Source organism: Acanthopagrus latus, chromosome 20, assembly GCF_904848185.1.
Source record: "Acanthopagrus latus isolate v.2019 chromosome 20, fAcaLat1.1, whole genome shotgun sequence".
NCBI lineage: Eukaryota > Metazoa > Chordata > Actinopteri > Spariformes > Sparidae > Acanthopagrus > Acanthopagrus latus.
This window is the reverse complement of record NC_051058.1, coordinates 18,473,653-18,496,706: the sequence shown is the minus strand read 5'-3', so window position 1 is coordinate 18,496,706 and position 23,054 is coordinate 18,473,653. Positions and strand designations below refer to the sequence as shown.

Sequence of the window (23,054 nt, the reverse complement as noted above, 5' to 3'; positions counted from 1 at the left end):
GGCGGACCCGGAAGAGAAGCCTCGCCTTTGTCAAGTTGATGATGTGGTCATTTCCGGAACTTGGAATAGTGTACTTTCAAGATAAAGCATACTCAGTCTGTACACAGGGACTTTTCTTTCCTGTGCGGTAAATCTGTAGACAGACTCAATATATTTAAGCACATGAAAGTATTACCATACAAGTCGCAATGATCTTGATACTATTGATAAGTAGTGAGTGTAAAATAAGGTCAGGTAGGTCGCTATACAACAGCAGGGTGATTTACTTTGAAAAGCTAACCGGAAACACGACCCTGTAGCCGTTATCTTGCCTAGCTTGACACCTTTGCTGCTAGCTATCCACAACATTAGCCCCAGGACGTCGTTGTTGTCATTTTTATGCCCTAAACCGATCTATTAATCGGTTATAATTCACCTGCGGCCGTCCTTTGTTGGGAATTTCCTCCAGGATGATCCCCACCGAGGATGCGTCCGCCAGGAAGCGGGAGATAGAGGAGAAACTGAAGCAGGTCAGACATGACAGGAGAGGAAGGAAGCATCACAAACGAGCCGTTCAGTGGCTTATTTATCAAACTGGCCCCCACTGCTCGTTTGAATTGTTATTTATTGATAAGTTAGACGTCACTTGGTGCTGTCAACATGAGAGAAGTGAGTCACTGGTTGTGTGTGTGATGTTACAGGAGCAGGAGACGCTGTCATTTATCAGAGAAAACCTGGAGAAGAGTGATCAGCTGACCAAGGGGATGGTATGACACACACACACACACACACACACACACACACACACACACACACACCTCTAATGGTACTCAAAGATGTAACTCCTCCATTAGTCATAGATGAAGAGCAATTGTCCTAAATCCATTATTAATTAGTTGCTATACTTGCCATGCATAAGAGCCTGATCTCTGTCACGTACAGAGGACCTCTTCTGTGCCCACAACACATCGGAGGATATGAAAATTTCATGTCACGATTACCTGGTTGAACATGATTGCAGTTCACATTTTACACAACAGACATACTTGAATACGTTTAACCTTAGACTTTGTCAGGAAGCAAATGTTGTTATTGCATCACAGAGGGGACACACATCTTTATTTAATGACTTGCAAACAAAGAACTTTTACTATATATAAGTATAAATACATGTTGGTTACCTCATCTCCTTGTTGGTCTTTAGCTCTCAATCTGTAGTATTCACACACCCGGTTTAAATTGTTTGAAGGGGATAGAAATGCAAAATAAATACACAACAAATAAACCAATAAGGAACAATAGGGCAAAAAGCTACACAGCTTTTTCAGGTCGGTCATATGAGCAGATGTCTGTTTCCAACCTGTGCTGATGTCGTTCTCGCCCTCGAAGGTTTCCATCCTGTCTTCGTTTGAGAGTCGCCTGATGCAGCTGGAGAACTCCATCATCCCGGTCCACAAACAGACAGAGAACCTGCAGCGTCTGCAGGAGAACGTGGACAAGACTCTGTCCTGCATGGACCACGTCATCAGCTACTACCACGTGGCCAAAGACACCGACAGGATCATCAGAGAGGGGTGAGATTCTGGTATTTTATTGGTGTCGGGGAATTGATGTACAAAACATTAGATGTGTCATTACTCTGGATGTTTCTGGCTCAGGCCGACGGGCAGACTGGATGAGTACCTCGCTTGTATTGCAAAGATTCAGAAGGCTGTTGAATACTTTCAAGATAACAACCCTGACAGCCCCGAACTCAACACAGTGGTACAGTATTACCTTTTATCGTCATACAGTTTGAAGATGTGCATTGAGTTAACAATTAATGGATTGACTGTGAAACTAATCTGTAGACTAATGAAAATTGTTGTTGGTTGTAGACCTACAAATATTTCCAGAACTACTGTACACAGGAAAAAACAAAACCACCTCACTTTGAATATCAAAGGTTGTGTAGCTGTGAATGTTCTTCATGTTTACCATCATTTTCCTGAAAATACACAAAATGTTGTCTGTTTTCTGCAGAAAGCGCGCTTTGAGAAGGGTAAAGAGCTGCTGGAGGCCGAGTTCCGCAGCCTGTTGACCCGCTACAGTAAACCTGTTCCCCCGATCCTCATCCTGGACGCTATCAGTGTGGACGAGGAGCTGGAGGTTCAGGAGGACATTGTGCTCGAACACCTGCCGGAAGCCGTGCTCCAAGACATCATCTGCATTGCCGGCTGGCTGGTGGAGTACGGACGTAACCAGGGTACGGCTTTATATCGATGGCTGTACATCCTGCTGCTATGCGCTGCTCCTTCTCTACCTTTTCTCTTCAGTCTTTCGTGTCTCGCAGCTCTCTTACAGAGAAATGAGATTGTTCACGCCTGGTTAGTGTCTCTAGAGTGAAAACAGAAAATACAACTGTCACTATCAATGCAGCTTCCATCTTAAAGGCTTTCACACGCATCACTTTTGAGGGTCTATGTCCTGTCTGTGGCCCCTGAACTGATGCAGGTGTCAGACCAGGTCCAGAGTGTCACATTATCAGCTCCATAGAGAAGAAGGCGAGAATGAAACAGCGGGAACAGGCTAAAACCACATCATAGGTGGTTTGGAGAGAATGTCAGTCTGTAGGGACCTCAATATAGAACAGATGGACAGATTTGAAGTGGGAGAGATTACTTTTTGCTCTGCGTGTGATAATGATCTAAGAATAAGTCGGAAGTCAGTTTGTGCCAACCTGATTCTGGACTTCTCACGGCATTGTAAGGGTTTCTGTCCTGTGTCATAAAACATGAGCTTTCCTGACTACTTATTATCTTTGGTTAATATTTTTAATGGCCATTTAAGATTAGTTTCATTTGTCAAACTCTGAAACTCCAGAAATATGGTGCTTCAGTTAATGATGAGCAGGCTGTGTTACTGAATTTATAAACCCTTAACAGGTGGAAGTATAATCGGCTCATGTGATTTATTACATTATGCATCATTGTGGAACACGATATAAATGATGTTTTGCTGCTTGTAAATACCACTTTACTCTAGGTTTAAGATAGAGCCTCAACTTTCTCACCTTCTTCCACCTTCAGGAGGATCACTTGGAGCCCTTGTTAGTCTTTTTATGGGATTTGTTGGCAGTGAGTACGACTGCAGTTGTCCTGACCTCTCTCCTCCTCCCTCCTCCCTCCTTCAGATTTCATGAACGTCTACTTCCAGATCAGGTCCAACCAGCTCGATCGCTCCATCAAGGGCCTGAAGGATCACTTCCGTAAGAACAGCGCCTCCTCCGGGATCCTCTACTCGCCCGCTGTCCAAACCAAACGCAAGGACACGCCCACCAAAAAGGCTCCCAAGAGACCAGGTCAGCAACAACCGCTCCTCCTCAGACGAACTCCATTATCACTCCACCTCAGTCATGATCACACTCCTCTATAGAAGCCCTCTTTTACAGATTAGTCTCACGATAGAGTGTGATTCTGCATAATGTTGATTATTAAATGATAACAGCACACAGTCTTCACCACATCAGGTCTGTTTGATTAGACGACCATCCAGCCATATTATTCTGTTTCAAGTGTCTCTCTAATTATCCTCCTCACTGATCGGTACAGCGCTACCACTCCACACTGTTTCTCTGTGATTTTACATTCAGCTCCAACTAATCCTTCATCCTTTCCTCTTTCATAATCCCAATGTTGTGATGACAGTCTACATCCCAGGTAAACTGACAAGCTTCAGTGTGTGCCTCGTGCTTGCTTTCTGTCCGGCGGATGCCACATTAAGTGACAGCATGAGTTTGTTTAGCTGTGACAAGTAGGACCGTGAGAGCGCAGAAGTTTATATGTTCTCTGGAGAGATGTCACAGGTTGTGTTCAGTGTACGATAGATGTGGACCTCTAGTTTCACTGTGGAATGTGCTGCTGGAAACTGCTGCAAGGGACTGAATGGGTGGAACAAGTTTACTTTGCAGCTGCTTGATAGAAAACATTTGGGTCATCATCTTAAAAATAAGGAAATGTGTCAGTGAACGTAAAACATAAAATCTACTGACACAGTACATGTAGTTATTTAGGACTGTTATAAGGTTCTTGATCAAAGTAACACAAAAGTAGTGTAATCAGTAATACATTACTAAACATAAACAGTAATATATTAAAAAGTAGCTTATCACTTTCATATGAAAGTAACTAGTAATATGTAGTCCGTTATATATTGTAAGTTAACTCTCCAACACTGCCCCCCCGTGGCTGGCTCAGTTAATGCGGTCGTAACCACTGCCCCCTCTGTTAGGAGACGGGACATACTTAAAAGTCATTGTACACTTTAAAAAAACATTTTATTAATGAGCCACAATGCATCTTGAAGTTCTGATTTTATTTACCAATTAGGCGTGTTGGTCTGAAGTTGTCAGAAAGTTATGAATGTCCATCGGCGGTTCCCAGAGGACACGGTGACAACTTTAAATCTTTTATTTGTTACGGACACATAAAACTCAATGATATTCAGTTCACAATCAAAGAAAACCATGAAATGTTCACATTTGAGAACCTGGCACCAGTGAATTTTTCCATAATTACCTGGAAAAGTATTAATAATTGTGCCTTATTTAATAAACTCAGATATTGGGATTCTGCAATGCATGAAAAATGTAGTGTTACACACCTTTACTAGCCTTTACCATTAACAGCTGACTGTATTGTGGTTGCATTGTCGATCCAAAATGTAAAGAACATTTTACAAAAACAAAGTAGGCTCCACAAATAAAACATTTAGCCTGCAGGTTCATTATGCGTGTTGCAATGAAAACCTGCCGTTGAAACATTTGTAGCAGTTTGCCACCATGAAACTAGAGGCTGCAGAGTTTCAGTGTTGTGTAAATTAGTTGTGCAGAGTGGATCGTGTGTCTAACAGGACCGTGCGTAGAGTTTGTAGCTGATTTTCTGGTTCCTCAAGCACAAACAAAATTCAGTCTAAGTATAATCTTTCAGCCATCAGTGCTGCTCGAATCTGAATCAATTTCATCAACGTGCACTCACAGCTCGGTCCTGCTAATGCTTCCGCTGAAGTGTCATAACAACACCGGAAAAATAAAAATAAAATGGTTTAGAAAGGTTTTATAGCGGTAAAGAGTGAGGACGGATTCAGAGGAAGAAGATATTGGACTTAAAAAAACGCCATAAGGTTGCTCTGTGTTTGCTGCATGTGTTAATAGCCAGCTGTTTGCTGAAAATGCAACAATAAGCCCATGATGCGGAAAATCATCTATTCTCAAAAAAATAAATCAACGACTGCAGCTTTACTCATGCTACATGCTTACTAACCAGCTAACCAAGCTCAGATGTTGTGTTTTAATCCTGAGAATATGAATGTCCTGTAGATCTAAACCATGTAACAACATGTTGTGGTAATGTTAGTGATGTTAATGCTGGATATGACTGTTAATTGTTTTAATTGATGGCTGTTTTGTGTTTAAACTGACCTAACCTGTTCATTCTGCTCTCACATCACTCCGGGCGCTGTGTGTCAGAGCACATGTGCTCGGATGTGTTTTTCATGACGTAGTCGCTCCATCTCTCTCCTGAACATCCTGTTGTTGTAGCTGTGGTGCTAGGCTGTCCCCCCCCTCCGCCACGTACAAACCTCTGCTGCCTGTCTCGGTGGTGGTGTCTGTGTTTCATCACTCACTTCCTAGTTCTCCCTTCTTCTTCTTCTTCTTCTTCTTCTTCTTCTTCTTCTTCTTCTTCTTCTTCGTCCTTCCTTCTTTTCTTGGCTGTCTGGACCTGGCCCCTCCCCCCTCCTCCTCTGGACTCTGTCTCTGTGTTTATGGGACCAGGGACCATTCGCAAGGCTCAGAACCTTCTGAAACAGTACTCACAGCATGGGCTGGATGGGAAAAAGGGGGGCTCTAACCTCACTCCTTTGGAAGGTAACGCACCTCGGTCTTCTCTTCGGTGTCTGTCTCTGCCTCCTCGCTGACAGTGTACCGGTGTTTCTCATGTCGTGCTGCCGTGTTGTTTCTCTTTCAGAGCGACAGGCACATAAATCTCCTGATGACAGTCACAACAGCTTCAGAATCATTTAGATGATTTGTAATAAATCAAAGAAAAAACAATTGGATGGGACAATTTATTTAAGTCATTTAAAGTAAACGCATTCATCCTGAAACACTCGACGCTGTTTAATTTAGAGTATGATATATTATAGTATATAATCATAATTTATATAGATTGCCAGCCAAATATAGACATCACAGCATCATATCTCTTGCAGAGTCACAGTGAACTTCACCGGAGAAAATATTAATTTGATCTTTTATATTAATGATGAACATTAGTTCAACAGCCGAGGGCTATATTTAGATCCACCGTGGTAAAAACAAATCAATCACCTTGAATTTATTGTTTACTGCCTCAAGTGGAAAATTCATGCGGCAGCCATTAAAAGTACAGAAGAAGACATGAAGTTTTTTAACAGTTCAACTACAGAGTATACAGATTGATATAACCCCCAAAATCACAGAGGAAGTCAGTGTCGCCTCAGATGACCATAATGCAATGCAGTGTTTTTTCGTGGCTCATGTAAAAAACTGGAGTTTCCATAGTCTGAAGTGATGTCTTCAAACGTCTCGCTTTGGTCGACCAACACCTCAAAAATTTGTTTGACTTTTGTGATTCATGAATAACACATTTACTGTCAAACGTTAAAGTTTCACTTGTCAAAACTGTTGTTTTCAGACGACCTAGTAATCAACTGATCTTTCATAGCAGCGCTGGAGAATCTTCCAGCTCATTCTGGTACGGGGGAATAAAAGGCTCTGCCTTGTTTGTGTTCCTTTTAACCAATCACAATCATCTAGGGTGGGGCTTAACACAGGGTTTAAATTAAATGGATACAACACGTTCATTAGACCTCAAGGGTTCATGCAACAACACAGAAGGTAAACACAACTGTGGCTGTGTTTACATAGAATCTAATATTCAGATTATAATCTGATTGTCCAAATAGATTAAAATGCTCCGTATGAACAAACCCAAACCAAACGGCACAGTGAGGTAGTTTAAAGTGTTTTTTAAAAGAATGAAGAAACATCATCCATGTAAACATAGCTGGTGAAGAAGCCAATAGAAGACACACTTAGGATCCTCAGGAAGTTAGGGATACATATTCTGTGGGAGGTGTTGAAAGGCATTCTGGGAAACGTAGGAAAGTAGAAGTTGACAAAACAGGTTGCAGGGAAGTCAGTCCACCTACATCTAAAATATTAAACAGTGTCGCAGTATGAAAGGATGTCTTTCACCTTTAAAGCTGCACTGAATCAGAAGCTGTTGTGACGCTCCTCTTCCAGCTCTCTTTGTAGTTGAAACACACACTGACTAACGTAGATATGAGTCACACACATAAAACAAGCCTCTGTGGGCACTTCAGTGGGTGTCCCTGCTCCCCCCCCTGCCTGCTGGGTGCTTGGTGGTGGTCGGTACAGATGTTCCAGCTTCAGGTTTTGGCCTAGTTACGACCCCGGTGGTTTGACTAGGCCTGTGTTCCTGCTGCCCCCCCACCTCACCCACCAGGTTACGATCACGACCTGCGGGTCAAACACCACAGTGACGCCCTGACCGAGAAGCACGGGGCCGCCGCAGGTGAGTGACGGGAACATGTGGGGAACAGAAGGAACAAAAACAGGCTGATGTGGGTCTCACCTGCTGCAGCTTTAACACATCTCATTATCTGTAACCAACAAGTACAGTTTCACTACTGCCCTGCATCTGAACACACACACACACACACACACACACACACACACAGTAACTGCACCAGACCTCATGCCTTTGTATATATAAAAGAAACTCCTCTTGCTTCCCGACTGACTGGATGTTTCCTCGTGTACCTCTCAGGAAAGGACGACGTTCTGGACATCGAGATCGACTCCTACATCCACTGTATCAGTGCCTTCGTCAAGCTGGCTCAGAGCGAGTACGCCCTGCTGACAGAAATCATCCCCGAGCACCACCAGAAGAAGACCTTCGACTCCCTCATTCAGGTCAGACGCGTGATGGCCTGAGTCTTCTTCAGTGGTTTCCCAAAGCTGAGGATGACGTCCTTAAACATCCTCTTTTGTTAGCAACACAAACATATTCAGTTTACTGTCAAAAAGGACGAAAAGAAAGCTGAAAATATCCACGTCTCCATTACATTTATATCTGCTTCCGTCCTGTCCCCTCGTCTGTCCACAGGAGGCGCTGGACAACCTGATGCTGGAGGGAGACAACATCGTGTCTGCAGCTCGCAGAGCCATCATGCGTCACGACTACTCGGCCGTCCTCACCATCTTCCCCATCCTCAGACACCTGAAGATGAACAAGTCGGAGTTTGACACGACTCTGCAGGTCTAAATCACTTCAGTCTTGTTGTTTACACAGAATGCTGCTGCATATAAATAATACTTGATTTTTTTGACGTAACTGTGTCATCCTTCGTCTGCAGGGAACAGCAGCTAGCACCAAGAACAAGCTGCCGACTCTCATCACCTCCATGGAGACGATTGGAGCCAAAGCTCTGGAGGAGTTTGCAGACAGCATCAAGGCAACAAGCACACATTTTAATATCTTTTCTGTTTATACTCTAGAGCTGTTTGCTGATTTCTCTCTTGTCTGACCACAGAACGATCCTGATAAAGAGTACAACATGCCCAAGGATGGAACAGTTCACGAGCTGACCAGCAACGTAAGCCAACGCTCTCTCACTTCTCTGTTAGGTTACGTCTCTGGATGTATTTGCTCTCTCTGCACTTCACACTCAACACCGTCCTGCAAGGACTCTGCCTTTTGTCCGTCTCTGGGGCATCCAGGTGGTTTCCTTGGAAACAGCAAAGCATCTCGGTTTAATGAATAAACCGAGGCGATGCTCACCTTGACTTCTCTCTGCAGGCCATCCTGTTCCTGCAGCAGCTGCTGGACTTCCACGAGACAGCCGGAGCCATGCTGGCCTCACAAGGTAGAGACACGCCGACACGACTCGTTAGCTGTCGTCATCTCAGACCTCCGGTGGCACAGCTGGGCTGACACGATGCTGCTTCCTCTAATCATGTCACCACACTAACACGGGTCCTCTGTTAACCTGCACACCACATGCATTAATGTGTCAGGAAGTATCTGGACAGTGATGTGTTTTCATGGTTTGGTTCTGGATTTAAATATAAGGAAACTGCAGCAGAACTTCTGAACACAAACGTTTCCAGCTCAATATATATTCTTATTACGTCATGTTCCACATGTTCTTCTTATTTAAAAGAAAGTAGTAATATTGAACTGGAACTTTGAATTATTTATTTTTTATATTTTCACAGATGGAAACATGCAACAAAAAAAAATTCTTTTTTTGGGGGGGTCAAACCTTTATCCCCCCAAAAAAGTTTGTTCGCTTGTTTTCACACATGAAAAAGTCCTGAGGCGAAATAAAAATTATTTCTTCTTTTCCTCTAGAAAAAGTATGTGTCCTACAGCACAGATCTCCACATAGTGTTCCTATGTTGGTAATTACAACTTCAACATCTCTGTGTGTGTTCTGCTGCTTCACAACAATATTAGATTTCTTTCTGAACTGACAAGAAAACAAGTCGCTGTCTGAACACTGTGTCTGAATCCAGACACAGAGGAATATATAGGATCTAAGATCACATGGACCCTCCCTCAGGAACAGCAGTCCAACACTGTCTCAGTTTCTCCCCTCACTTATTCTGTATGTTTCCACCTCCTCCTCTCCTCCACCTCCTCCTCTCCTCCACCTCCTCCTCTTCTCTACCTCCTCCTCTCATCCACCTCCTCCCCTCCTCCACCTCCTCCCCTCCTCCACCTCCTCCTCTCCTCTCGCAGCTTCACGTTGTTGTCTCTTCTCTCACAGGGAGCCTCTGTGACTCTGTGACCAGCATGTGTTCAGACTCGGGGACTCTGCGTCAGTCCCACTAATACTTAAATAAAAGATTGATTCATTTGTTTAAATCAGATTTATTATGAATCATAATCCAATCGCCGTTCCTCTGTGGATTGTAAATCAGTATTTGCAGCTCCCCGGCTCCCTCCTGTCTCCTTTTCATTACTCGTCTCCTTTCAAACACTCGACCCCTCGCTGCTGGCTGATGACTTGTTTGCTTACTCTGCACTAACAGATCTTTTCTAACCTTTTTGCACTTCTGCCTCTCTTCTCTTCTCTTCTCTTCTCTTCTGCCTTGCCTCGGCCCTTTTTAGTACTGGGGGACACTTACAATATACCTTTAGACCCCCGAGGTAAGAAACAGACTGCGTGGAGGCTCCTGATGAGCAGTGGTGGAGAAGCACTCTGATGTTTTACTCAAGTACAAATAAATGTAAGAGTAAAGAGAATCCTGCTTCAAGGGAAAGTTCAATTCCACTTCCAAAGTCCAACTGAGGCCCTGGCCGCTGTGGGCATAAAGTGTAACTTGATCTGTTACAATGTTTTTGATTGAAATAGCTTAGAATTTAGAAAAAGAAAACTCCTAATGCAAAGAAAAACTGTATATGCATAATAATTTTGAACACAATGGCAGTATGCAGTAATGCAGAATTGTGAAATATTATAAAGTGGAAGTACATGTACCTCAGCCGTGCACTAAAGTTCAGTACTTGAGTAAATGTACATGGTGACTTTCCACCTCTGCTGCTGACTCTGAATGTTTTCTGTGCTCTGAAGTGGTTTTCATGCCGATTTTTACAACTATAATTGCAGCTCATTAATGCAGAGTGACTGTAGAGGAGTCTGATTCATAAGGAGACACTTACGGTGTTGTCATGGAAACCTGAGTCCCTCCTCTGTAATTAATACTTGTGATCAAGAGGGGAGATGAAGTGCAGATGAAGATTTAAGTCTTGGTCATTGGAGAAAATGAAGCGAGTGTTATTAGATTAAATGAAGCAGCAAAACTGATAATTGTGGGTTGTTGAGTGAATTCTAAGTCGCGTTGGTGCTGAAGGCGTCTGTGTTTCCTCCAGAGACGAGTTCATCAGCGAGCAGCTACACCTCCGAGTTCAACAAGAGGCTCCTCAGCACCTACATATGTGAGTATGGAAACAAACCACCGCCTGTTCTTGTTAACGTGAGCAGATTTCAGACCTGACGGCTGAGTTTCTCCTCTCAGGTAAGGTGCTGGGGAACCTGCAGCTGAACCTGCTCAGTAAGTCCAAAGTGTACGAGGACTCGGCTCTGAGCGCCATTTTTCTGCACAACAACTACAACTACATCCTCAAGTCGCTGGAGAAGTGAGTTTTCTTTTTCCACGTCCTTGATGTCTGATATGAATTATTTGTGAAATCAAGTGGAGAAAAAAAACAATATTCCAAGGGAACATTTTTTTTTAATTTCATTTCATTTCACACGTTTCACAAATTCACACAGAGTGAATTTTTATTCTTTTTCTCCTGGAGATGTTTTTTTTTCCCATGTGTGAAATTGATCGTAAACATTTTTAAGGATTTTTCCATCGCTGCATGAAAGGTCAACGAAAATAAATTTAAACTTCTAGAAATCCAGCAGCATAGTTTGCTGTAAATTAAAATGATTAATCAGTAAGTGGGCTGAAACATTCTGTCCAAAACCTGTCGTCAGCGAGTGAATCCGTCCAGCACATAAACATCTGGATGTCTCTTCAGGTCGGAGCTGATCCAGCTGGTCACGGTGACGCAGAAGAAGGCTGAGAGTTCCTACAAAGAGCTGATCGAGCAGCAGATCTACATGTACAAGAGCAGGTAGACGAATCAAACTCCAACACGCTTCATACGTCCGTCACACCTGCGCTCGTCCTCACCTGATCTGTTAAACTCTGTTGCAGCTGGCACAAAGTCACCGAGCACCTGGCCGACAGGAACATGCCCGTCTTCCAACCTGGCACCAAGGTCGGAACTTTATCATCTCTTGCTGTCTGTGAAAAGCCAACTTTGGTACAGACGTGTCAACTTTAACACGCCTGTATGATATTTTGGCAGCGGTGAAAAGTTGATACTGCGTCCAGTGTGTCTCCTGCTGGTCAAACGTAGAGCAGCAGACACCACTGGGAGCTCTTTGGTCCATACGTGAAAAATAGATACTCAGATTGTAGCTTAAAACTGACCTGCTAACGTGAGAAAAATGAGATGAATCTGAATTTTTTAAAAGCTCTTTGACATTTGGGAAATTAGAAAACTTGTTAAAGATGAATGCATACTGTGTAAAATCTTCCATTAAATTTTTTAGTAACTGCCGTCTCTGCTCCCTCCAGCTGAAAGATAAAGAGCGGCAGGTCATTAAGGACAAGTTCAAGGTGAGAGGTCAGAGGTCAAAGACGTTTCAACATAGCAAATGCTCTAAAAATCCACACCGTCATATCAGGAACCTGAGAGAACAAACAAGTCTGACCTGTTTTTCCCTCGCAGGGTTTTAACGACGGCCTGGAGGAGTTGTGTAAGATCCAGAAGGGCTGGGCGATCCCGGACAAAGAGCAGCGAGACTTCATCCGTCAGTCTCAGAAGAAGGTGGTGTCGGACGCCTACAGGTCCTTCCTGCAGAGGTGAGGCCGGTGGAAACACACACTTAAAACAGTTTGATATGTTTATGTTAATGTCACAGTTAATTCAACAGTCTAAAGGATCCCTGGTGGATGTCTGGATGGAGTAGAGAACCGTTGAGAACTGGATCCAAATGATCCGATCCATCAGACGAATGCCTCCGAGCTTTACAGCAAACACGTTTCCTGTAAAGCTGCTTCATGATAAAATGATGCTTTTTAAATGACTTGATTTATTGTGAAGAAGTTACAGGAAATGAAACGTGTTTGTAACTGAATTAGAGGAGCCACTTTGTTTGTGGCGATTCTTCGAGAGCACTGCAGGGATCGTGACAAGCGCGTCATTGGTTTAAGACCCACAAGTGGTCTGATTGGCTGCTTTCTGCTGTTCGTGATGTTGAATGTAACACGATAAAAAAAAAAACAACAGAAAAGGAGTCATACGCCTCTTATTTAGACCATTTTCCTCTCTTGCCTCATCCAGATGTGCCAACATCTCTTTCACCAAGAACCCCGAGAAGTACCACAAGTATCGACCGGAGGAGGTGGAGGAGATGATCGAGAGGCTGTTCGACACGTCCGCCTGAGCTGCACTTTGATCATCCGCGGCTCCACTTCCCCACGCTCCTTAAACACATCTCACCCCGGGCAGAACACGAGCTCCTCCAGCAGCACTCTCCTCACACTACGTCACCCTCCTCTGTCTGACAAATGTTTTGTATAAAGATAACAACATGATGTATTTATGTCATTTAGTTCCGGTTCCAGCTTAGCATTTCAAACAAATTAAAGGGAATTCTGTGAACTGGCCGTGGCTGTGATTTGTTTTGTCGATGACGGTCGCACAACAACAGAACACAGAGCAGGTAATTAGACTGTTTAACTGACATGAGACACAACACGGGGCTGAGTACTGAGAGCCTTTTGTCGTTTGTTATCCCATTTTTTTGTTCTCTCACCACTTCGAGCGTTCGTTTGCATGAATGAGCGAGCAGACATCGGGGAAAGCTGCTCTTTTCTCTCCCTCAGAGCAGAAACGTATCATTAAAACCAGGAGCATCCGGATGTTGTGCATCCTAATGAGCCTTCGAGGGTTGTCGAGGCGTCTCCACCACATGTGCACATTTGGAACAAAAATACCTAACGAGCTCGAGACATCTGAACAGAGGAAGTGTGTGTTTGTTGAACAGGTTGTTGCTGAGCGCCTCGCTCTAGATTGCGTTTTGGTTTTCAGACAAATAACGAGCGTCTGGTGTTCCGCTGACAGGTTGGTGTGCAGACCCGAGCTCGTTCTGTCATGTTGAAGCCGCTGTTATCAATATTCTGACGTGGTAACTGATTACATGACTACATGGACGTGAAACATGGACGGATCAGTGGTGGAATCAATCAAAAGGAGTATTTCCTTCTTCGGCTACTTCATACTCTTTCTCCATTACAGTTATTTCAAAGCTTCAGTGACTTTGCAGATTCAAATTCTTGAGACAATATAAATCAGCTGATTAATTACGATGCATTATCACAGCATAAGTTGCACTGAAGTGAAGAATGGTGCAATAGTGCAGTAATATACAGAGTGGAAAAAGATGAGCGTAACAGCTTTGCAGTGTTCTGAAGTAGATGGGGAATGTAAAAAAACAGCTGAAGAGCATCATTAAATGGCTCCATACATATATAATGTTTGAGGAAGTGGGTCATTCATTACATCACTCATCATCTGGGTCATCTGCCTGTTGCTCGTCTAAACTGAGCAGTAATTCATTCATTCATGAGAATGAAGAAGAAGAAGAGGAAACGGGCTGGGAGGAGGCTTTTGTGCAACGGCAGCAATCATTAATCAATCATCAATCATCAGAATTCTGAGAGAGTTCCAACAGACGAGGCAAAAATAATGATCTGATTTTTCTTCCTCTCATTTTCTGGATTGTAGGTGCAGAAAACAAAATGCTCACTAAAAGGAGCAGAACGACTTTCACCATTAAACACTAAACCCTCCAGCAAATGGCTCACTGAAGCCCGAGCAGTCATCTTTCAGTCTGGATGGTGAAGTGTTTCCATCCCGCTGCTCGGAGGTAAAGACACTTTTTCTTGCCTTTTATCGCCAAGGCAACCAGCCCTTCTCAACATCCTGAGTTTTGTGTCCTTGGCGATAAAAAGCGTCGAGCATCGATCGGTGACCATGGCTCGTTACACCGTCCTGTTCTGTGTCACGAGCCTGATTCCGCTCGAAGAGACTGAATGAAGTGTTTTGCTTGATCGAGCTCTGCTAAATGATAAATGAGGTGTTTCTGGCGCCTGGTGTGATGACGGGAGGTCGTGTTTTGTGGGGGGAGATTCAAAACAGGTAAGATGAACCTCCCTCTCAGAAGTTTCTCCGTCAAATTTCTGACTCTGATGACTCGCATTATAGAAGCAAGGACTGATTCTGAAACACAGATTAAGACTTAGTTTGATGCTCATTGTAACTGCATTAAACCTCACACTCATGGATGAGGTTTTCTCAGTATTTACTGCTATCATGCAACATCACATCCAGGAAGCCACTCGACAGGTGTAACATGTCAGGATCTACTGAAGGGCTGCAGCAGACACTTAATGTCTGGAGTTGGACATGTCGATGCGCAGACACACAGAGAGACGAGTTAGGCAACAACTTGATGGATTTATTATTCCAACAGCTCTTGTTCTGCGTGTTCTGTACACACCACGGTAATACTGTCAGCATGCATCACAACACAAATGTGTCTCACTTTACAGATAAGGAAACCTGTTTTATATTCAGTGACAAGCAGGTCATAAATACTCAACATTACAACACTCAGGTTTCCACTGATAATAGATCATCATGCAGCACGTTTTCAAAAGACACCGAGGCTTGTGGAGGCATCTGTACAAGTCGCTGAATCAGCAGCACAACAGATTTATATTCAGATATTCGAGTGAAGTCCCTGAAAATCTGTCTGACAACTGTTGGTTGCATAACGATCAATCATTCAATTCCAAAACCGCCCACAGCTCCTCAGACAGAATCGTCTTAGATCGTCGTGAGATTTATCTGAGATTTTTTAAAAAATCCTGAACTGTAGTGAGCCATCGAAAAACTCTTCAACTTGGGTGACAGTGATGAGCTAAATCAGGCGAGGCGGCTTTCAATCTTCAGTTAAACCCACAATGTGTAATTAACTTGAAGGGGGAAATCAATCAAGCTGCAGTCGGGTGCAGAGCCGGACCTCCTGGAGGAATAAACACCCAGAGTCACATTGAAATTCAGCTCTGATCTGGAGCATTTGGAGAGCTCAGAGATTAGTTTGTAACTGTTGGGATTGAAAGTGGATTTATCTTCACTCCTGTTTATCAGTCTGACTGCACCAGTGATCAGCGAGATGACCTCCATTTTTTTGTATATATATATGATTTTTTTTTTTCACTCAGTTTGGTACATTGAAAAAACAATTCTCCTGAAAGACAAAAAAATCACCTTCAATATTTTTTCTATCAGTAAAGTTTTTCCTCTGTTCATCAGCAGCTGTTCTGTTTTCCTGAAGTCTTCCTCATAGACAAGTTTACTCAACAGACATTGAAATGAATTTAACACTTTTGGGTCATAGAGTCATCTAAAGACAGTTTCTGGGTATGTTCATAGTTCACGGTGTTCAGTAGGCTCTCCCTCTCCTCCATCTTGCTCCGGTTCTTGGCTGCTGTCTTCAGTTGGATGTCTCCACGCTGCTGACCGTGTTCACCGCCTGGACCACGTGCACCTTGTTCACCTCCACCCTCCTGAGCGAGCAGCTGAACACCTTCCTGAAGCCTTTGCGGAAGTGCTTGGAGACGAGGGCGTAGACGATGGGGTTGAGGCAGGAGTTGGTGTAAGCCACCAGGTGGGAGAGGATGCGGAGGACGTAGGTGGTGTGGTTGAGGGGGAAGCTTCCAGACCACATGCAGAGGATGACCAAGTGGTGGGGCAGCCAGCAGAGGCAGAAGAGAACGGCGACGATGATGATCATCTTGGTGACTTTCCGCTTGGCGCGCCTCGACTCTGACATGTCCTTCACGGGATCCACGCTGGTCCACAGGTATCGGATGGTGCGGGCGTAGGTGAGGCCGAGCACCAGGACGGGGATGAGGTAGCCGAAGACGAAGGTGCACACGTCCATGATGATGCGAGGTTTGGCCTCCCAGGCGGGGATACACACCACAGCGCCGGCCAGGTCCATCTGTGTGTAGTAGCTGAGATACGGGCCCGAGAAAACCAGCGCCAAGGCCCAAACCAGGCAGATGGAGGTCAGGGCATTCTTTGGTGTTCTCATCTCTCTGGAGCGGAGCGGGTAGCAGATGGCTAAATACCTGTAAGAGCAGAGAGGACGTGAGCCAGGGCCTTGTTATGAAAAGATGTCATAACTGCTACTTCAACCGTCTTATTACACTTATCACAGGCTTCTCTACCAAGCTAGCATCAGTGTTAGCTTCTCTGGCAGGGTAAGATGGAAGCGCTGAAGGGAGAGTGATGATTTTGTTTTTAATGATTTGTCTAACTCTCCTGTGTTTATGACTTGAGAACTGGTGGGAAAGAAGTTTTGCCAGATAATCTTTGGAAGTTACATCTTTTTTCTTCATCTGTGAAAATGGGGGAAAGTTAATTTCAGAGAAAAACTTTTTTTTTCCATTTACTAAGCCAAGTATAAAAGTAAAAATCTTAGGATTTTTTATTTTATTTTATTTTTTTAAAGATTACTGAAATATCGAAAACTCTCCTGAAAACTAAAAAATCTTTTGAAAATGTGTTTTCTTGATAAAGAAACATTCCTGAAAAGTTCTCCTGGAATAAAAAAACCCTAACCCTTCTCCTGCAAAAGAAAAAAAAAATCTCCTAATTTTTTTCCCAGATGAGCAAGAAAAAATCCTGTAAAATTCTCCTAAAAAAGAGAAATCTCCTGACAATGTGTTTTCCCTATAAACAAGAAACAATCCTGAAAAATTCTCCCAGAAAATAAAAAAAAAAATCCTGAAAAAAAGAAAAATCTTCTGAAACATTTTCTCCCAGACAAACAACAAGAAACTCCTGAAATATATGGGAAAAAAAACATTTCTCTCTATGTTTATGTATTTAACATTTTCAGTGATGGAAAAAAAAATTAAGGAACTTATAAATATTATCTGGGCAAAAGTTTAAGATAGAAGTTGGGAGTTTCTCCTACATGCAGGTAGTTTATTACAGAAAGATATGAATCAACAAATCAAACTGCTGTACTTTGTGATGTTGACTTTGAAAAAAGGAAACTGGACGTGATTTAAAATTGCTGGAAAACAGTCGTATAAAACAGGAAGCAGGAAATGGATGATTCTGGGTGTGTTGGTGTGCATACCAGGACACAAATGGAGCTTGAGCTGCTAATGGAGAGTTTGTCTGAGTGTGTACGTGTTTCAATCACTGCTGATCTGAGAGGAGATGAGGTGATGCCTTCACTGTCCTGGAATTAATTAGTTTTACGTGACAGGATTTACATAAAAATTAAGATTTCTTTCCCTCTTTTAATTGTTTTCTATTGTAATCTGCTTATTGTAGCCTGTTTAATTTGACTTTTTAAGTTCTATCTTGTCTCACTGATCTAATTTTTATGTTATTTCCTGACTGCTTTAACACATGAAGTCAAATCCATCCATCCATCAAAAATCCTATCGGTTTGCATCAGTTCACAACCAGTTAAATAAAATATGACTTTACATTTGAATTATTTCTCACAATAAAAATAAAGAACTTTTCTGTATATTAACATTTATTTTAAAACAAACAAACAAACAAACAACAACATGTTGGACGCACCTGTCGAGGGACACAGCGGTCAGGGTGAAGATGCTGGCGTACATGGTGAGGAAGATGATGAAGTGCACGACCTTGCACACCACAGGACCGAACACCCACTCATCCAGGGTGTAGATGGTGGCCTGGAAGGGCACGCAGAAGATGATGAAGCCCAGATCCGCGATCCCGAGGTTGAGGATGAACAGGTTGGTGGTCTTGGTGTTCATCTGACCGTTCCGGAGCAGAACCGCGAGCACCAGAGAGTTCCCCACGGTGCCCACCAGGAAGATGAGCGAGAAGCCCAGAGAGATGACCACCGACTCTGCTCTCCAGGAGGACGAGTTCAGCGAGGAGGAGAGATTCATCCTGATGGACTGACGCGCTCGGATGTCTGTCCGACATTGACTCTTGGAGACGCGCGCCTCGCCTGCGCGCAACGTTTCCACATCCAGACGCAGCGCAGAGCCGCAGGATGAGCCATGTAGCTCACTGTGATACTGATCAGCTGTGAGAGACAAGAGTCACCCCCTCCCTCCCACCTGTCTCTCTGACTGTGACACACTATTTCTTCAAGGTTGCTGATAACTGAAGGACCTCTGGAGTCAGTTTGAAGCTTTCAATGTGATAAAACAAGAAAAATGTGTAACCGTAAGTTAATTGTAGACAATTCAGGCAGGTGAAGACATTTTCTAAAAAGTTACTAGAAATAATAAAGGCATTGTAGACATCATAAAGTTCAAGTGCTCATAATAAAGCTTAGATTAAACTATTAAACGTTATAACCGAGTTCTTAAAATGTTATTATCAGGTCGCTTTTGTCTTCTGTTCTGTGGCAGGAACATCTCTGCAGAAAATCCTCCAAACCACCCAGTTGGCTGTTTTCAGTCACCTGTTGACACCTGTCCTGTTTCCGCTCAGTCAGGTGAGCATGAGAGCAGTCTGCCCTCCTGTGGTCACAATGAACCACTGCACTGCTCAGAAGAAGCTGAAATATCTGAATGTTCCTGAAGGACCCAGACATGTTAAGGTAATAATGCGCAATAAGTACTGGGGGTCATTTAATAAATCCTGGATATCAATGCACACTGTTTACATTGGTATTATTTACATAGACACACGTAAAAACAAATCTTCCTGAAATTTCTCCTGAATAAATGTTACCTAAATATGTCTGTTTCCTGAAAAAACATTCCTGAAGAAAATATTTTTCTTCTTTAAAAGAATATCTTTCCTCTTTCCTGAAAAAGGAAAGAAATCCTAGAAAAGCAAAAAGTCTTGAATGAAATACTCCTGAAAGAAAAAATTCTCTGGAAAGAATTTTACCTAAAAATGCCTTTTTCCTGAAAGAAAATCACGAAAATAAAAATTCTTCTTCCCTGAAGAAATTCCTGGAAAAAAATAATTTTCCTCTGAAAAGAGTAATTTTCCTCTGAAAAAAGTATTTTCTTTCCTCAGAAAAAAGTAATCTTTCTCAGGAAAAAAAGTAATTTCCTCTAAAAAAATCGTTTCCTCTGAAAAAAAGCTACCAAAATATATTCTTTTCCTGAGAGAAAATGATCATGACATGCATTTTTTTTCTTAAAAAAGATTATTCTAAAAAAAAAAAAGTTCTTCTGCAAAAATAGTTCCTCTAAAAATCTTGTGAAAATCTTTCTGAAATTCTGAAAAATATTCTAAACTATATTTTCCTGAAAAAGAACAATTCCTTTCTGATATATAAAAAAATCCTGACAAGAAAATGTCTTTTTTTCATCATCTACTTTTGCTGTGAAATAAACTTTAAAAAATCTCTGGAAAGAAATACAAAAGATTTAATAAAAGAAATAAAAGATTTCCTGAAAAAAAACAAAAAAAACCCCCAACACTATTAACAACATTATTTTCACGAAAGATATTCCTGAAATGTAACCAGATGTGTACCTGTGATAGAGTAACACATCAGGAAGAAGATGCAAAGACAATGATGAACTAACCAATGAAAGAGCTGATTTGTCATGAGGTCAAAGGTCAGGACACTGTTAATAGAGTTTATTCATTTTTGAGCTGATTTTGAGGTGAGCGTTCTCAACACTGTCTGAGACCCAAACACGGATCTGATGTGACCCCCCTCCACACTGAGTCCTCCATCCTGATTATCTGACTCACATCACTCACCACCTCTGCACACACTCACAGCCGCGTCCAGCAGCTGAACAAATACAAACTCCTTCAGTGGACTAAATTTAAAGAAGAGGTTTCTGTTTTAATCAGGAGGAAGTTGTTTCTGCGTCTGTTTCCTCCGCTGACAGTCTGAGTCACTCCACAGTCAAACATCCTGGTAGTGTGAGGAAGTCCAACCAGTCTACACATCACACATCATCTCACTGTTGTTCACAACAAAAATAAACCTCAAGCTTAAAGTCTATGCAACATTCTCCAATAATATATCATCATTCAGTGTGATAATACGTCAGGGTATTTTCTCAGAGTCAGCCTCTCTATTGATTCCTTTTCATTTAATATTTGTTATTTTTCAGTTTCAACGTTTAAACCCAAAGACATCTGTAATTTTATTCACCGTCACCGTCATCTGGTCGCCTGTCATTGCCCTCATATTGCCTTTACCCCCCTCTAGTGGCCTTAATCCCTGCGATGAAACATCAGAAAGTCAACAAACATGGTTGATAGAGCTGAAAGAGTGCTCAGATGGAATTAATTCCAAATACAAATAATGTCATTTCCACCAAACTGGGATGGAGGATGAGTCTCAGCCCTGAACAGACCCCATTAACTCTCGGTGCGGATCCAGATAAAAGGACGAATCTGGGATTTTTTTCACTTTCTTTGATGCTGTGGGACTTTTTTTTTTTTTTTTTTTGCTGATCTTGATGACAAAAAAACAAAACAAAACCTAGTGTATTTAGATGGCTGGTATTTATATATGAGCACAATCTGTAGTGGATAAAGGGGTCTGATGGGCCTTGACTGATGTATGCGCTCTACTGAGTGTCACTCAAGTTTTATATTTAGATTTGTATAGTATAGTTTTAGCGGAGACTCTAACGGTGGTAACTGGAAACAACCTCAGTCATGCTGACAAATGTGAGGTGGAGAAACTGTAGAAGAACAGTGCAACATGTTTTAATTTAGATAATTGTAGTAAAGTGCTAATTCTCAAGAATGTTTGAGCAGACGAATCTCTGTTCGAGGACGTGTTTCTCCTCATCGGCAGCAGATGGCAGCAGAAGAACAATGAATGAAGAAACTGGACTGGTGTGACTTCCTGCTGTGGCTCAACACACACACACACACACACACACACACACACACACACACACACACACAGAGTTCATCAGTGATGTTGCCTCGGAGGAGATGGAAGTTCATGTGTACTCCTGCCTCAGCATCCTCCAATCACAGACGCAGGAAAAAAAAAAAAGAAAAAAAAAAAGGCACACTCTAACCTCCTGTGATGCATTAAGTCACTGGGTTTTCCATGTGTCAGCCACGTGATAACGACCTCAACTTTACACAATGCTCCTCTGAGAGTGTTTTCCGAAGAGTAAGAAGACCGAAGATTAAAGTCCTGCAGCTGTTGAGGCATCGCGTGCATCAAAGTGTGTATTTTTAAACTCTGGGAAACACCAACAGCCAATCTGAGAGATGACTCTCCCCCCGTCCAGTAGTCGCGCAGGAGGGAACGCTCAGAGGTATCAGATCGAGACTAACCTGATTCATGTTTCAGATACTGTCTATAGGAGCGCCTGGAGCAGGAAATGACATCATCGCTGTGTGATAATGGGCCGGACGGGGCAGGAATGTTGAAAATGGGCAGCCTGGGTGAGAGTTAACCACGCGCTGCACCCTGGCGGTGACCACACCTGGGAATATTTCAGCCTTAATCAGGGGGAAATCATGCGAGCGTGTGTGGACGGAGCAGGTGGAGGCTCGACGTGGACGGACTGAGGAGGCTGCGGCGGAGGAGCAATTACAGGAACCACCTTAAATAAAAGTCTCATCAAGTGGCACCGTTGTGCACAAATTAAGAGTTTGGATTGATGAGACCTGGGGAACGGCAGGGGGCCGCTGCTGCTAATCATCGTCGTGGAGGATATGAACGGCTGCGGTGCTCGTTCTGTGTTTCCTATGAGCCGCAACCCACACATCATGATTCCCTCATTAAGTACGACTCCAACCCACAAGTGTCGACACTTGCAGGGAGGCGGATGGAGCAGCGGTGACCTCAAAACATCTGCTCTTTACAACAACACAGCGCCGCTGCTCATCCGCTCGAACGGCCGAAAACCCCTCATGACAAAAGAGTGCAACCGAGGCAGATAAACCTGCGGGTAACGGTCACTTTCTCTCTCTCACACACACACACACACACACACACACTCTCACTCTTTCACACACACACAGAGAGGCTCCACATCCTCTCAGCACCCCGCCGCCGTGCCTCGCTGATAGTCCCACACTTTATAAATAGCGTGCGCTTTTAATATGCGTGTGTGTCCAGTGGATAACGTCAGCGCTTTGGGAGAAAGGCTCAAGGAGTGTTTCATTATAAACCTGTACCATTAAAACTCGCTGGCTGGGTCTGGAGTTTGGCTCTCACGTCCCCTCTCAAACTTTTTATGAGGCCAGTTATGATCCTAAATCGATGCAGGAAACTGAGATGGAGGATTTGGGGTAAGGTAAGCGGTGCCATGACCTCGCGAATAAAAAAGGTAGTGTTGCTGATTGTGTGGCTCTTTGCACCATCGA

At 43.1% G+C, this 23,054-nt stretch overlaps 2 protein-coding genes across 13 annotated transcripts; one reads left to right on the top strand and one right to left on the bottom strand.

Annotated features, from left to right (window-relative positions):
* Nucleotides 1-292: 292 nt before the first annotated feature.
* Nucleotides 293-13,318, top strand: exoc7 (exocyst complex component 7). Of its 12 annotated transcripts, XM_037081249.1 has the most exons (22): nucleotides 293-509; nucleotides 681-746; nucleotides 1,369-1,553; nucleotides 1,638-1,743; nucleotides 2,002-2,224; nucleotides 3,152-3,319; nucleotides 3,666-3,677; nucleotides 5,792-5,884; nucleotides 7,527-7,595; nucleotides 7,851-7,996; nucleotides 8,190-8,342; nucleotides 8,440-8,538; nucleotides 8,617-8,679; nucleotides 8,883-8,949; nucleotides 10,200-10,238; nucleotides 10,962-11,027; nucleotides 11,108-11,228; nucleotides 11,619-11,714; nucleotides 11,798-11,861; nucleotides 12,224-12,265; nucleotides 12,378-12,511; nucleotides 12,993-13,318. In XM_037081249.1, the coding sequence occupies exons 1-22, from the start codon at nucleotides 450-452 to the stop codon at nucleotides 13,093-13,095; spliced, it is 2,175 nt and encodes a 724-aa protein (XP_036937144.1). In that variant the 5' UTR covers nucleotides 293-449; the 3' UTR covers nucleotides 13,096-13,318. The 12 variants fall into 12 exon arrangements, with proteins under 12 accessions (XP_036937144.1, XP_036937145.1, XP_036937148.1 ...); XM_037081250.1 differs by lacking the exon at nucleotides 3,666-3,677; XM_037081253.1 differs by lacking the exon at nucleotides 7,527-7,595.
* Nucleotides 13,319-15,160: 1,842 nt separating this feature from the next.
* On the bottom strand, nucleotides 15,161-19,299 carry LOC119009726 (galanin receptor 2a). The gene is made up of 2 exons (XM_037081261.1): nucleotides 18,330-19,299; nucleotides 15,161-16,852 (listed from the first exon to the last, which is right to left on the bottom strand). Exons 1-2 carry the CDS (start codon nucleotides 18,671-18,673, stop codon nucleotides 16,213-16,215), a joined length of 984 nt encoding a protein of 327 aa, XP_036937156.1. The 5' UTR covers nucleotides 18,674-19,299; the 3' UTR covers nucleotides 15,161-16,212.
* Nucleotides 19,300-23,054: the final 3,755 nt, after the last annotated feature.